At 36.9% G+C, this 16,232-nt stretch overlaps 1 protein-coding gene across 1 annotated transcript in view; it reads right to left on the reverse strand.

Moving 5' to 3' along the window:
- ash1l (ash1 (absent, small, or homeotic)-like (Drosophila)) overlaps nt 1–16,232 on the reverse strand; it is a 230,528-nt gene that overhangs the window by 60,982 nt on the left and 153,314 nt on the right. The window contains 1 exon segment of the mRNA XM_028795096.2: nt 2,093–2,138. Coding sequence (XP_028650929.1) covers nt 2,093–2,138 — 46 coding nt within the window.

The following is a 16,232-nucleotide window of genomic DNA, read 5'->3' on the forward strand; positions in this document are numbered from 1 at the left end:
AGCTCTCCTGGTGGCACCCAAAGACCCTAACAGGGCAATTCTCCAGAGCTACATCTCCCTAGTGGCTCTGTGCATGTCTAAATGGGAGCTACACCAGGGGAACTCCACCATCTAGTATACTAGAGAACCGTATAGCTATACCATTATCCTGACTGGGAAAGGAAACAGCAATCAAGATTCTGAAAGTCAATGGCTTATATAATTGGTGCCTCAAAGGACAACAACTTCAAGCATAGCTTAACAGTTGTGCAGTATCCGTAAATCCAATTGATATTTTGTTCTATGCCTTACCTGCAGAGCACATTGAAACCAGCAGTGGTCCCTAGCCCAGGCAGGCCTCTTTTTCTTATTTAGCAATTTTAGCAATGGCTTTCTTATTGCCACTCTACCAGTCAAACTTTCAGCTCGAAGTCTTCTCTTCAAAAATTGAAAATAATGCTCATTTCTTTGACCGCTGTCCTGTGAGGCACCTATCACATATGTGATCACTGCCATATTCATAATGTGATGTTTCAAGATGGCATAGTATAAATGAAGGAAATAAGATGGGATTGAAAATGAATTTTGTCATTTCAACTTAAAAAATAAAAATCAGTAACAGAATTCTCTCTGTAAAAACCCCAAATCACACCAAAACCTATGTATAAAAATGTTTAATTTTACAGCACACATACTCAAACAACTTCTTTATCAAAAGGTTACATTTACAAATAATCTGATTCATCCGGAAGACAAAAAAGTCTACATGTTAGAAGATGATACTGCAAAGATTTAAGGCATAGGGCAGCAATGGCATTACCTAATTTCTAGTTTTACTACTGGTTTGCGAAGATTCATACTATGAGACCATAGAAAGAGTCAGAAGGTAAGGGAACTGCACCTGCTTGTTAGCCTTGGACAGAAATTCCTGCTCAACCTGCTCTCTATATGCCTTTCTTTGTACTTTAGTCCTCAATGACTAATGACAATTTACTAGCAGTTCAGTTGTGCATTGCCTTTTCAAAATACTAATACCAATATAGGAAACATTATAGGATAGAGGTGTTTCTGTCAGGTAATCCAGTACACAATTATATATTCCAGACCTCTTTAACTTACTGTATAGTTAACTCACGGAAGACATTACACACCCTTTGATCAAATATGTTTCAAATATAGAATATCTGCAAAACAGTATTTCTTTTTTAATGTAATTTCACAGTGTATATACCTCTAGACAATCTTAGGCAACAACAGGCAAGCAATTTTTAAGTAATAACCTAGGCAAGTAACATAACTCAATTATTTGTAACATTTACACTGTGCTTGTTATGAATGCATAACTCATTTTAAAAACAGTACTTCATATGCCACGTTTTGGGATTAGACCAAAACTGTGAATGATGTCATCAAGCACTGGCCTTGTAAGGTTGCAGGTTTTAGGGCTATCTTAGACTAAGATCATTTTTGGAAAAATATATGCTTATCTATTGTGACATTACTGGAATCACACTTATTTTTCATACTTTATGATACTGAAATGGACGTGAATGGGTTTCTTTTGCTCAGTTACAGGAAAACTATACAACTAAAAAAAAATATAAAGAAAAAAGCTAAGAGATTGAGAAGAATTTATCGATGTGTTTCTAAAATACGTCTGCCAGGCAACTTACTGTGCTCTACTTTAAACTTAGATATTTAACATATTTTAATAAACACAAGGAAATATCTTATAATGGATATTTTTTCACACAGCTGTCCAAACTAGGTAGGGATATATCATTAAGACTTCATTTATAATCTAATACATTTTATCTTTCTTTTTTTTGGAAGTTTATACTGACTATATTTCTGATTGTGTTTTACATATTGTAATGTGGTATTTAAGCTCAATATAGCTTAAGGAAGAGCATTTCCTTTAATATATATAGTTGAACTCATCTCTATATCTAGACTAATATCTATAAGAAAAATATTTTCATCTTCAATGGCAGAAAATAAGCAACAGAATAAACTTACATAGTTTTCTGTGGTTTGTAAGTCAACTCATGTTTATATGTATTACTTTTCAATGACCAAAACCATGAAAAAAACTTTATATTCAGTTACTTACTTGATCTGATCTTTTTGTAGAGTGGAACATCTGGCTTTTTATGCAACTGTCAACAAATAAAAGGCATACAACAGTTACTCCTTGAACATAACATGATAATGCATAAAAACATAAAAATGGAATAAAGTCAGATTCCACAAAAAAAAAGAATGACAGTGATTTCCTACCTATAAAACAAGGAAAGATTTTTTAAAGCATAAAAGACAGTGAATGGATGGGATAAATACATACCAACATCAGTTTTTATTTTTTTTTGCACAGAACTCCGTTTAACATATATTCTGTGCTGCATATACTGCATACAGAACTGTTGTTGATGTTGATGTACATCACAGGTGTCAAACCTATAACTTGGAGAGCCACAGTGTTTGCATGTTTTTGTTCCAGACAATATCTTAGACTCTATCCAAAGTACTATGTTTTCATTTAAAAACGCATACACTTGTCTACATTTTCTCCTTTTGTCCACACAACGCTGTCATTTTTGACCACTGAAAATGAAGAGATTAAAAAAAAAAAAAAACTCTCCAGAGCCTGACACATTCGTAAATGCAGCATCAGCATAGAGGCGAGGACATGCAAAAACAGACTTTTCTGAAAATAATACTCTAATTGCTCTCTAATGTTCACCTCTCACTATCAATATGGGCTTTCCATAACTGAAAACTAAGTAAGACGACAGATGTGGAAGCCTGCTCCACAAGGCTTATTCTCACCAGGACAAAGCTGGATGCACTGCGAGGATTATATTTTTTGATTTCTCCAGTACCTTCAATACTATTCAGCCATCCCTGTTAAGGGGTAATCTCAGAGAAATGCAGGTTGATGAGCCTATGATGTGCTGGATAATGGTCTCTTTGTCAGGGAGGCCACAGTCTGTGAGACTCAAAGGCTGTGTTTCTGATATGGATATAAACAATACTAGAGTACCACAAGGAAAAGTCTTGTCTCCTTTTCTCCTCACTCTGTACACCTTAGATTATAAATATAAAATGAAACTTGCAGAAATCCTCAGATGATTCTGCACCTATGGGGTACACTAATAAGGGGTATGAGACAGAGTATAGGGGCCAGGTGGAGAACTTTGTTTCTTGGTGCAAAGAGAATTGTCTGCATTTTAATATCAGCAAAACCAAGAAACTGGTTATTGACTTTCACCACACCAAGGGCCTTTATGCCAGTCAATATTCATTGAGTAGATATAGCCATGATGTGCTCCTACAAGTACTTGGGAGTCCACATCTATGACAGGATGGACTGATCTCAGAACACAGAGGAACATTATAAGAAAGGGCAGAGCAGGTCTGTTTTTCTTAGGAAACTGCAGTTCTTTAATGTGGGTAGTGACATTCTCCACATTTCCTACAACACTGTGATGACCAGTGCAATCTTCTATGCGGTTGTGTGCAGGACTGATAATATCACTTCATGAAAGACCCACTGAATCAACAAGCTAATTAAAAGGGCATGCTCAGTTATGGGACCCACTATGGATCTTCTGGAGGTAAAGCAACGGATAAATTTAAAACAAAACTGAATGCTATTATGAACAATACTGCAGATCATCTCACTGATACACTAACACCGAGTACTTTTAGCCAACAAATTATTCAGCAAAAGCGTGTCAAGAAACAATACTGGGTCTCCTTTATACCAACTGCAATATGCCTGCATAGTACCTCTCTGTGACTGTCAAGTCAGAAGTTCTCTTTCTTTTTACTTTTCTCCCTTTTTTGTTATTATAGTTTGTGTTCAGACCATAGTGTGTATGTGTCATTTATGTATTTGTTTATTTAAATAAATTCTGTAAAAAGCCAAATTACCCCCTGGAGACAAATAAAGTTCTATCTATCAAACTATTGCATTCTGTTCTTTAAAAAATCGAATTCATCAATTGGTCACCCTTCAAGGAAGAAAAGCATATTCCAACATAGAAAACACACAAGAGTTACTTTCCATGGTGCATACTGTGCTGCTTATCTCACTGCATCTAAATTGTGTTTTGTGTAAAACCTGAATGCTGCATACATGCATAAAAACCAAATTTATTTGTCGTTACAGTTTTGGAAAAATCTCATGCCCTGTAAAAAGATTGTAAATAACTCAGTTGACCTCTACTTATCAATGTTTATTACTTAACCGTAATCTGTTCAGTAAGGATTCACGCATTTCACAGAAATATTAATAACAAGGAACTTCACAAAGTGGATGGGTGTAGAATGCAGACCAAGCTCACAAGAATACAGGTTAATGATATGAAAGTCAATGCAATAACGTGAATAAAGTGAAGATTCACAAATTTATTTTCTCTAGTGAGTTACGTTTTATGAGTGCTGTTTGGTACAAGATGCGATTACTCATTTTGTGAATAAACACAGAGCTAAACACTTCTTTTCAGTGTTTTTATTTATTGACAAAAACCTTTGACAGTTCTGAAGACCTACTTTCAGCTGTAATCAATACATTAATGTGATACACGTGCAATTCGCTACAGCTCCTTAAAAAATTTCTTTTCCTATGCTGTGAACACATAATAAGAGTCCTGTGCCTGCTAATAGTTTTGAATTTTTCACTATACAGTTCCTTCACAGAGTTTGCTACTGATGCATGCATGCCCAGTGAAAGCGAAGGTTTATGTTACATGCATTTTTGAGCATTTTGGTAAAGATTTTTGTAATTGATGCAAAGTGTGGATGGAGATTGTTTTTACTTAATAAATTTGTTTTTAAATGAAAACATGGTAGTGTGGATGTAATCTTGATTAATAACCAATTTCTGCAGCTAAAACCTCTTTTCTATTAATTTTAACTGATTTACTTTTTAAGATTTGAAAGATTAATTCTTTTCAGAAACCAAAGTATAATGAGATGAAAAGCAAACTAAACAATTACCAGATAACTTTGACTCCATTTGCACCTCTCTGTACATTATGTTGTTTAGTTATTGAATTCTTTCTCAGCACAATACTAGTGATACCACTGTACTGTTCTTTTCTTATGATTTACATGAAAACAACTACATTGTGTCATATCACAAACCATTTCTATTCATATTCTGTTTTCTTAATTCTTAGTGCGTGACACAGATTGGGGGGGGGGGGGGGGTATATTAACTTATGTTTCATAAAATGCTATCATAATCACATTATTTAAAATATTTGAAATTATGTTTTTCATAATTTGTAATAATTGCTTAGGTTTAGCTTGTACAATTTTATTTACATGATGTTAATGTTTGTACATTTCTCGTTCATTTCTTCAGTTCTGTTTGTAGCAAGTTAGCAGGCAGGGATTAGAGCTAGCAGTGTTTATGGTCTCACAGTATGCTAGTATTTGAATGTTAAACTAAATAAACCTTTTTACATTTTTCATATATTTATAATATAGGTTTATAGGGTCACTACTGTCATGTGTGGCTCCAATTTAATTTCAGCAGTTTTCTATCCTGTTTGCTGTCAGCTATGAGATTGTAAATCAAATTAAAAAATTTCAGTTTATTTTGTTTTATCTTTCTGTTACATATTACACATTTTTTTTAGATAAGACTATGTGTCCATCCATTCATCCATTTTCTGCATACTCTGTTACAGGTCGACAGTAATGATGAGCTTCTCCTGACAGCACCAGACACAAGGCAGCTCATCAGGAACATTTTTATTGTGAGACAGTAGTAACACACCCACTCATTCACTTATAATTCATTTTATATTAGTACTCATTACTATCTTGTGTATGGAAGAATATGTTGGACAAAAATAAATAAATAAATAAATAAATAAATAAATGTGCAAATAATAATTTCAAAAATGCTTAACTACTGCTGATAAAATAAGATTAATCTGAAGTTACCACGTATTTCAGAGAGAAAATTGAGTTTTATCAGAAAAAATTATAATGTTGGTGGCCTTTTTAGACTATAATCTGGATTAAACTATTTTTGAGAACGTAGATCAAGTAACATGAAATCGATGATCAGTATCAGCCATAAAAAGCCTGATTGGAGCATTCCTTACACACTTCAATGGGGATTTACAGTCAACTCCAGAAATATTGGCACCCTTCATGAAAAATTGCAAAAATTAATACATAAAAGGGACCACACATGCAATGAGTGATATTTTGTGTTTAAACAGTTGTATAAGCCTCATACTTTTATTGTCAAACAGACTTTTAGACAAAAAAGTGTTTCTTCAGTAACATAAATTTTCATAATATGGCAGATTCCAAAAATATTGACACACCAAATGTCAGTATTTAGTGGAGCCTCCAATGGAGAGAATGACAGCGCTCAGCCTCTTTCTGTAGTGTTTAATAAGGCTGGAGAACACTTGTGGAAGGATCTTTGACCACTCTTCCATGCAGAACATTTCCAGCTCATGGAGATTATTGGGTTTTCTCTCGTGTACAGCTCTCTTCAACTGAAACCACAGATTTTCAATTGGGTTCAAATCTGGAGACTGAGACAGTCATTGCAAAATTCTTTGATATTACACTTCTGCAACCAATTCTTTGTTGATTTTGATGTGTGCTTCAGATCATTGTCTCGTGGGAAGCCCCAGCCACAGCCCAGTTTCAGCCTTCTCACATAGGCAACCAAATTTTCAGCTAAAATGTTCTGGTATTTAATGGAATCCATTATGCCACTGACCTTAACAAGACCCCCTGGACCTCTAGCAGCAAAATGGCCACAGGGCATCAAACTGCCACCATCATATTTTACCGCAGGTATTACCTTGCTTTGTATGCAGTTCCCTTTTTCGCCAAGCATGGCAATGGTGTGTGTGGCCGAAAAGCTGAATTTTTGTTTCATCTGACCACAACACATGCTTCCAGTTGTATCTCCAATGTTACGTGGCAAAGTTGACATGCTAGGATTTGTGTCTTGGACTTAGAAGAAGCTTCTTTCATGTTACTCACCCATAAAGCTTCTGGTCATGGAGGCATCGTCTCACAGTTGTCTTTGAAACAGTGAATCCTCAAGATTCAGCTAAACTTTGCGGTAGTGAAACTGTGATCTCTGGGCTGCTCTTTGTCTCCGTTATCATCCTCCTCATTGTGTCTGGGGACAATATGCAAACGAACTCCCTTTCAAGCAAATTTTCATCAGTTCCATGCTTTTCAGACTTTTTTATTATGGCCCTGATTGTGCTTACTGGTAATTTCAATTGAATACCTACTGTATTCATTATAGCCATTCCCCAATCTATGCAGCTCAATAACTTTTTTTTCTCATTTTAGTCGAAACCTGTTTGGTATTACCCATGTTGATGGATGACAAAAGGATTTTACCTGTGTGTTACCTCATATTTATATCCCAGTGGATCATAAAATGCCCATAGACAATAGTACCTTGCCACCAAAAGTTCCCAGACACTAAATGCATCATCAAGAAACATTTTTTCCACAAAAATGCAAAATTATTTGGTATATACTTCAAGGGCACCAATAATTTTACAGATACTATGGGCATAATAAAAATAAAAGATGAATTATTTTGCAGGTACTATGGGCATATTGAGCAGTTGGTAGTACCAAGTGGACATAGGGAGAAGGGATAACACTTTACATTAAGTGTCCATAATTACAGTGTAACTACTATGTAATTACCTGTATAAGTACAGTGTAACTACGAGTTATTACTCCGTACTTACTGTGTAATACAAAGTAACGCTATAGTTAATTACTCAGTTGTCTTTGTTATTCCACAGTTTATATAATTACAATGTACCAATTTATCACTGATCCAAAAACAAGTGTACTTGCATAGTTACATTGTATCTGTACTTTCAAAATGTAATAAAAACATCAGGGTATGTAACTACAACTATGCAACAGATGTTCCATGGTCTGGACAATTGTAATGGAGAATTGCAGTGATAACTGCATAGGTTTTTGATGATATTTCAAGATCTTTTTTAAATGGTGAAAACACCTTTGCAAAATGGTTAACGCTTTAATGCCATTAACCTATTGTACTTGTAACAAATCCTGACGTTTCAGTTCTGTATTGATTTTATGTGTTTGAATAAGATTTCCAAGTTTGATGCGTACCCGATGCCTCGTGTGGATGAGCTGTTGAGAAGCTTGGGCAGGCTTTGTATATTTCCACCCTAGACCTCATGAAAGGTTATTGGCAGGTGCTCTTGGAGGAGTCCATTCGCATGAAGACCGCGTTTGCCACTCTGGGCGGGCTGTTTGAATTTACAACATTCCCTTTCGGTCTCCATGAAGCACCATTGATCTTTCAGAGGATGATGGACTAAATCCTACATCCCCATTCTGCATACACGGGTGTCTATCTTGACGGTATAGTTATTTTCAGTAACGAGTGGAGATCTCATCTTGACAGTTTCAGGCTGGCAGAGTTGACGGCTAACCCTAAGAAGGGCAGGCTGGGTATGTTGGAAACCCACTATCTGGGATATTCCATGTGGAAGGGTTTGCTCAAGCCTCAATTGGACAAGGTGGGGGAGGTGCTTACATATCACAGTCCTGAAACAGAGAAGCAAGAACGTGACTTCCTCGGGCTCGCGGGATACTACAGGCAGTTCATTCTCAATTTTGTGCATTGGCCGCCCCCCTCACGGATTTGACAAAGGGCAGAAAGAATTGTAGTGGTCCGACACCAGTGACAGAACATTCTCAAACCTAAAAGCTACTTTATACTCATTCCTGGTTCTGCGCAATCTGGACTTTTTGAAGGAATTTATTCTGCAAATGAATGCAAGCGATTTCGGTTTAGGAGAGGTGCTCTCATAATATTTTGAGAGGGAAGAACACCTCATCACGTTTATCAGCAGGAAGCTGCTGCCCAGGGATCATAATTAATCGACCATTGAAAAGGTGTGTTTAGCGATTACCGTATATACATGCAGATAAGTTCTCCAGCGGATAAGTCAGGACTTGATTTTATCGTGTAATTTCTGGTATTTTGTCGGTCATATAAGTTGAATGCGGAAAACTTACACTATTGGTCCAAGAGATTATGATATGCTAACGCCCACCTGAGAGAGTAACCACAGCGCACTGCCTTTTTTTCCCTATGTTTTGTGCGTACGTGACCAGATGGTAATGCCCAAACTATTCCAAAGCAACATTTGCATTGATTTGTGTTTTTTGTATCGCACACCCTCATACACCTTTATCGTAAGAGCATCCCTTATCTACAATGAAGTGTTCGATCAGAAGAAAATATGAATCTGGTTTTAAATTAAACATTGTTGAAGTAGCAAAAGAAATTGGTAACTGCGCTGCTGCAACAAAATTCAATGTGTCTGAGAAACTGGTATAAGATTGGAGGAAGCAAGAAGACGTTAAAAAAAAAATTATAAGTGTCACATTTTTGAACGGGCGTATAAGTCGGGGTCTGATTTTATGATTGATTTTTCGGGTTTCAAGACCTGAATTATACATGGGTATATATGGTAAGTGGGTGGTTGGAGGCCCTCTGTTACTACCTCTGGGGATGGTGGTTTACGCTGGTGACTGATCACACCTCGCTTCAGTCGCTATACAAACAGAAGGATACCAACGCCCGGCTCACTCAGTGGTCTATCAGTTTGCAGGCTTTTGCTTTTGTTGTTCGCCACCATCCCGGAGCTGCACACACCAATGCTGACGTTCTCTCCCGCCTGGCTGAACCCAGCTTGGACGGTCACTTTGCCCACACCGGTGTGGACAAAGCTGAAGGGGGAGGAGTGTGAGGTTTCTGCTCTTTTGGGGCCACCCAAAAGGACGACACGCCGAAGCGCGATTGCCATGTCTGTGGAGGAGTGCTTGTCCATTGCCGAGGCAACCAAAGCTTCATAGCGCCGTGGAAACAAATACAAGCTGATCGTGGTCGCACTATTAGTGCCCGTCACCGATGGGTGATGCAAGGAACATTATAAATGCAGGGAACAGTATAACTTGGCCACTGACCTGGCCCCGACTATGCCTGTTTGCTGTGTCTGCGTTTAGAAGAGTGGTAGCTTCTGCTGCAATAAATAACCCTGCTTTTCCTGATTCAAGTGGGATAAGGCAGGTTTTGCTAAAGTGTTGAGACTTAGCCTTGTTTTTGGGGAGCAAGACAGCGACTCACACGTCATAACATATTTTACTATAGGAAAAATATGTAAAAAGCAAATATTGAAATGAATAAAATCCAAGAAAACTGAAAATATGAACAAAAGAACAGAATTCAAAGGGCACTATATACCGTTAGCCTAAAATATATCCCTATCTTTGCTCTATGACTCCTGCTTTTGATTTTAATTAGAAGACAAATAACATTCCATATAATCAAGTCAAACTTAACAATGCAAAATTCAACTGTCACTCAAGAGAAAGAGAGGAGAGCCAACAACCAAAGCTAATCTTTAAAAGCAGCAAGAAAGGAAGACTATCCTTTTCCCTAAAATGGAAGCTTATTCTAAAATGTTACTGATTAGATCCTGCCATATTTTAAAAAAGTTTTGAACAGATTCTCTAAGTAAGAATTTGATTGTTTCCAATTTCAAATAGTATAGAACATCAGTTTCCCACTGAATTGAAAGTGGTGGGGTGGGATTCTTCCTGTTGAGGAAGATAACTCTACGTGATAGTAGTGGGTAAAGGCAATTACAGTTTGTCTGATCTTCACTTTAAGCCCATCTAGGAGTACACCAAACACGGCTGCTAATGGATGCAAAATAATTGTGACAACAAGGTTGTCTAATAAGCATTCAAGATTTTCGTCCAAAATGTTGTTAATTTGGTACACATCTAGAACATGTGGCCCAGTGAGGCCAAAGCTAGATTGCAGTGTTCACAAGTGAAATCTTGCCCCGGAAACGTTTTGGACGATTTTAAATGAGATAAATGCGCTCGATAAAAGATTTTAAGTTGAATGATTGAATGCTTTGCACATATCAAGCTAGAATGTAATTCTGTGCATGGCTGCCTTCCACTCCTTTTCTGAAAAAATAGTGACAGATCCATTCCCCAATGTACCCTTTGAAAGGAAGGGACTTTAAAAGTTTTTTTTTTTTATAAATTGTAGAGATGCTATCTGAGTCTTTAAGACTGATCAATATTTCTTCTGGAATAGAAATGGGGGGGGGGGGGGGGGGGGGGAGAGAAAAATTGGGCAGGTTCTGTTTGGCAAAGTTTCTAACTTGAAAGTAGTGGAAGAATTGTGGGATGTGAAGATATTATCTATGTACAAGTCCTTGAGTGTTTTAATTCTGGAAATTTTCCAAACATTAAATATTACGTATGTTTGAGTGTGTAAAAAAGGTGGTAGTCATGTAGAGATGCAATAGATAAAAGTTTCTCTCTTTTAAAGTGCTTCCTACATTGGTTCCATATTCTGAGATAATAGGGAAGGTGTCCAGTCCAATATTGCGTGCTAGAGAATTCACTGGAAAAATAACACTTTTATTCAAATTAATTTTGAGTGCAGATATCTTTTGAAGATTTTCTTATGCTTTTAGGACTGCTGGCATGGAATTTTGTCGGTCAGATATATACAGTACCATATCATTTGCATATAGTGACATTTTCTGTTCACGTCCTTCTCTGAAAATCCCCTTTATCTCTGATGCATTTCGAAAGTATACAGCCAATGGCGATTCCAAACAGAAAAGGTGGTAAGGAGCATCCTTTCCAAGTACCAGTTCTAATTTGAAGTAGTCTGAAATAATGTTGTGTTAATACACACTGAGGCTTCTGGACTAATATAAAGTAGTCTGATCCATGCACATATTTTTGGGCCAAACCCAAGTTTGTGCAATGTGGTGAATAGGTATTCCCATTCAACCAAATCAAATGATTTTTCTGCATCTAAAGATGACAAGATCTCTGGGATGTTAGATTTAATGGGTAAATATATCACATTAAACAAACATTGAAGGTTAGAAGTTAAATGCCTTTAATAAATCTGGTTTGGTCTTGTCATATTACAGAAGGAAGCACTTTCTCAATCCTTCTGGATAAAACATATCTTACCATTATTCAGAAGTGAGATCGGTCTGTATGGTGCACATTGTAGTAACACCTTATTTTTCATGGAAACATGGTATTAATGCTTGGCGAAAAGTTTGAGGTATAATTTTGTTGTCTTCATCTTCTATAAACGTTGCTAATAACAGTGGAGCTAATTTATTTGATTTTTTTTTTTTTTATAAAATTCCACTGGATAGCTATCAGGGCTAGCTGCTTTCCCACTCTGAAGTGAGTTTATAGTGTCAAGTAATTCTGAGAGTATCAGAGGTTTATGCAGTTCCACTGCACTAAGAGTATCAAGTTGTTGTATTTGTAATGAGTTAAGAAAACTAATTAGATTGTGTCTTATGTTATTTAAGCTGAGTAGAATATAAGGACTTATAGTACTCTCTAGATGTGTAAGTTATATTTTTATAGTCAATAATTTTATCTCCGTCTGTGTTAATAAATGGTATTACTGCATTGTGGACTTCCTGCTTATGGATTTGTTGGGTAAGATCTTATTGGCTTTCTCTCCGTGTTCATAATAATGATGTCGCGATTTAAAGATGATCTGTTCCGTTTCTTTAGTATTAAGAGGTTAAATTCTGATTGCAAAACCTGTCTTTTCCTGTAAAGTGCCTCATTGGGAGACCTGGCGTGTTCTAGATCTATTCTGATAATTTCGCTAACTCGGATGCCTTCTTCATTTCCAATTTATTTTTCTGAGAAAGATATGAAATAATCTGCCCTCTTAAAAATGCCTTCAGAGTTTCCCAGAGTAAACCTGCGGAGACCACTGACGATGCATTTGTCTCAAGAGAATAATCAATTTGCTTGGATATGAATTCTGTACAATTCTGATCAGCTAATGACAGGGGGTTAAGACACCAGCTACGAGATGAATGTGTAGTACACAGTAATTCAAGCTCCATGATCAGAGGGGCATTGTCAGAGATAACAATAATGTTGTACTTACAAGATTTGATAGTGGGCAAAAAATTATTTTCTATAAGGAAATAATTCTTGAGTAACAATGATGTATGGGTGAGAAGAAGGAGTATTCTCTCTGTTTAGAATTTAAAAACCTCTATGGGTCTGATAAGCTATGATCCATTACAAACTGTGTAATTATCTTTGCAGTATTAGATGTTATTAAAACTGTAGCTGAGGATTTATTCATGTCTGGATTAAAAAAACAATTAAAGCCTCCTGCCATTATAATTTTGTGGGTGTTTTCTTTCCTAGAACATGAAGCGGAAGTGGAAAATGGCCAACTGTGAGATGCAGCACGTTATTGAAGAACTCTTCCTTGAGAACCAGTTCCAGCAACTCCTAGCCAAACAATCACACCTGATGGAACTGAAGGCTCGCCTGCTAAAAGAAACTTCCTAGGCAGCTGAGATTGTAACAAGTCACCTTCATTCATCAACTTCAACCCCATGCCGTTCCGGGCTCTCACATGGCCAAGCGAGTTTGACTCTCATGCCCATCCGAGGCAACGATGACGACAAGGATATCGGGCTGTTTCAACTATGCATGTGCAGGCAGTCTCTGGTGATGTATTTATTATTGGAGATTCAATTGTTTGTAACCTCAATATTTCTTAACTTAAAAAATAATTTTTTTGTTTCTTTTTTTCTCGGTGCTCGTGTACAAGATATTACAAGATGAGCACTGACAACCTATGAGAAGCATAAGAACAATGCTGTTGGGACCATCATAATATATGCTGGAGTAAATGACATGCGATATCAACAGTCAAAGTTTCTTAAAGTGTATTTCGCAGCACTCATTCAAGCAATGAAGGAGAGGACCCCAGTGGTGAGAATCTTCATGTCAGGTCCTCTCCCTCTAGCTAGAAGATTCAAGGAATACAAACTACACTTGTCTGCTGGCATTAAACAACTGGCTTCTGCGAGGGACAAAACATCGGGTTCGTGGATAACTAGGATCTCTTCTGGGAGAGACCACGTTACTTCAGGCAAGATAGTCTACATTCAAACAGATTTGGTGTCCGGGTCCTCTCCGAAAACATCTTGAAGGTAATCAGTCTTTCCTGACTACATAATTCTAATCCTAGTGCTATCCATAATGCCTTGTTAGGATGTGGTAATTCTGTATTGAGCTCACCTTTAGATGTGCACTGTATTAACACTATAATAACGAACCACAGTTTAAGTAAAAACCAGGACAAAGCAGTATAAATGCAAATAATTTAATAACTGTTTCACCTCTAGATGTGCACTGTATTAGAACTATCAGTGGGTAGCGCTGCTGCATCTCAGTTAGGAGATCTGGGTTCGCTTCCCAGGTCCTCCCTGCATGGAGTTTGCATGTTCCCTCTGTGTCTGTGTGGGTTTCCTCCGGGTACTCCTGTTTCCTCCCACAATCCAAAGACATGCAAGTTAGGTGCATTGGCGATTCTAAATTGTCCCTAGTGTGTGCTTGGTGTGTGGGTGTGCCCTGCGGTGGGCTGGCGCCCTGCCTGGGGTTTGTTTCCTGCCTTGCGCCCTGTGTTGGCTGGAATTGGCTCCAGCAGACACCCGTGACCCTGTAGTTAGGATATAGCGGGTTCGAAAATGGATGGATGGATGGAAATCCAAACAAAGTGGCATTAACACAAATAACTTAATTACCGCTTCAAGCTGTTGTAAACCTCTAATTCATCCCTGCTCTTCTAAGACCTTAAATTTGGCCTTACTAAATGTTAGAACATTAACCAGCAAGACTTTTTATACTAATGACCTTATTAGTGATAGGAAAATCAACTATATTACATTAAGTGAAACGTTGCAAGGCTCTGATAGTGCCACAGTTTTAATTGAAAGTGCGCCTCCGAATTACAGCTTTACTCATGTAGTTTGCCAAGGCAAGAAAGGCAGCAGTTCAGAAAATATTTACTCAACCCGATTAAAGTGTAAAGATGTCGAGTTTGGTAAGTTTGCGTCTTTTGAGTATCTTGCCATTGTTATTCAAGGTGTGTCCCAGTCACTCATATTGTCCATTTATACATCTAAATATAATGTGTCTTTCACTGAGGAATTCTCAGACTTAATATTTGTAATAATAACTAACGTTGACAGCTTCCTAATTGCTGGTGATTTTAACTTTCATGTCAATAACCAGTTTGACCCAAAAGCAAGAGATTTCATGAACCTGCCGCACTTGTTTAACCTCAACCAGCAGGTCAACCAGCCCACACATAAGGGAGGACACACAATGGATTTAGTCTTTGCTAAAGTATTAAAAGTTGAAGTGAGGCAGGTTGTAGATATCGGTATATCAGACCAGTTTTTCATATTGTTTAATGTAGAAATAGTGATAACAACAATTAATGAGAAGTGTATTGTTAAAAAAAAGTTACTTTGATACATCTGCAGCTTCAAATTTTGCTAATATTCTAAACAATCAGAATGTTTGTAGCGATTACCTCAACAACGCAAATAATATTAATAGCAAGGTGGAAAATTTTTATGGTAAGGTGAGAGCTGCAGCTGAATTGTTGCCCCTGAAAAGACACTTAAGAAATCTTCCAGTACTATTACAGTATATCCTGGAAAACCCAAAAAGTGTCTGATTTAAAGAGAACATGTCAGAGATCTGAGCGTAAATGGAGAAAAATTAAACTGATAGTCCATAATGAAATATTGAAGGCTAAAATAACTAAATATAATAACAGTCCGCCTTGACATGCAGTCCTATTTCTCTAAAATTATAAATGATAATGCTGGCAATCCAATAGTTTTATCCTCAACTATTGATTGTCTTCTAAACTCCGCTCACTCAATGGAATAACTCCTAAAAACTGCAAGCGAACTTGTGAAGCTTTCGCTATATTTTTCAAACACAAAATTAATGACATTAGAAATAATATATTACATCCCCCAAAGTTAATCCAACTGAACCACATTATTACATTTTAAGCGAATTAAAATTATTTTGCCAGAATATATCTACCTGAAGTACGTAGAATAATTTCTCAAATGAAACCCTTGACCTATGATCCTTGACCCAATACCAACAGGTTTTGTCTAGTTGCCTCTGTTGTGCTAATCAATAGTAAACTTGACATAGTGAACTCATCATAAAATACGGGGGTTTTCCCTGATTGTCTTTAGACTACAGTTGTCAAACTCCTGCTCAAGAAAAATAATATTGACTCTTCTGTTTTTGTCAATATTAGACCAATATCTTAA

This window comes from Erpetoichthys calabaricus, chromosome 2 (assembly GCF_900747795.2).
Source record: "Erpetoichthys calabaricus chromosome 2, fErpCal1.3, whole genome shotgun sequence".
NCBI lineage: Eukaryota > Metazoa > Chordata > Cladistia > Polypteriformes > Polypteridae > Erpetoichthys > Erpetoichthys calabaricus.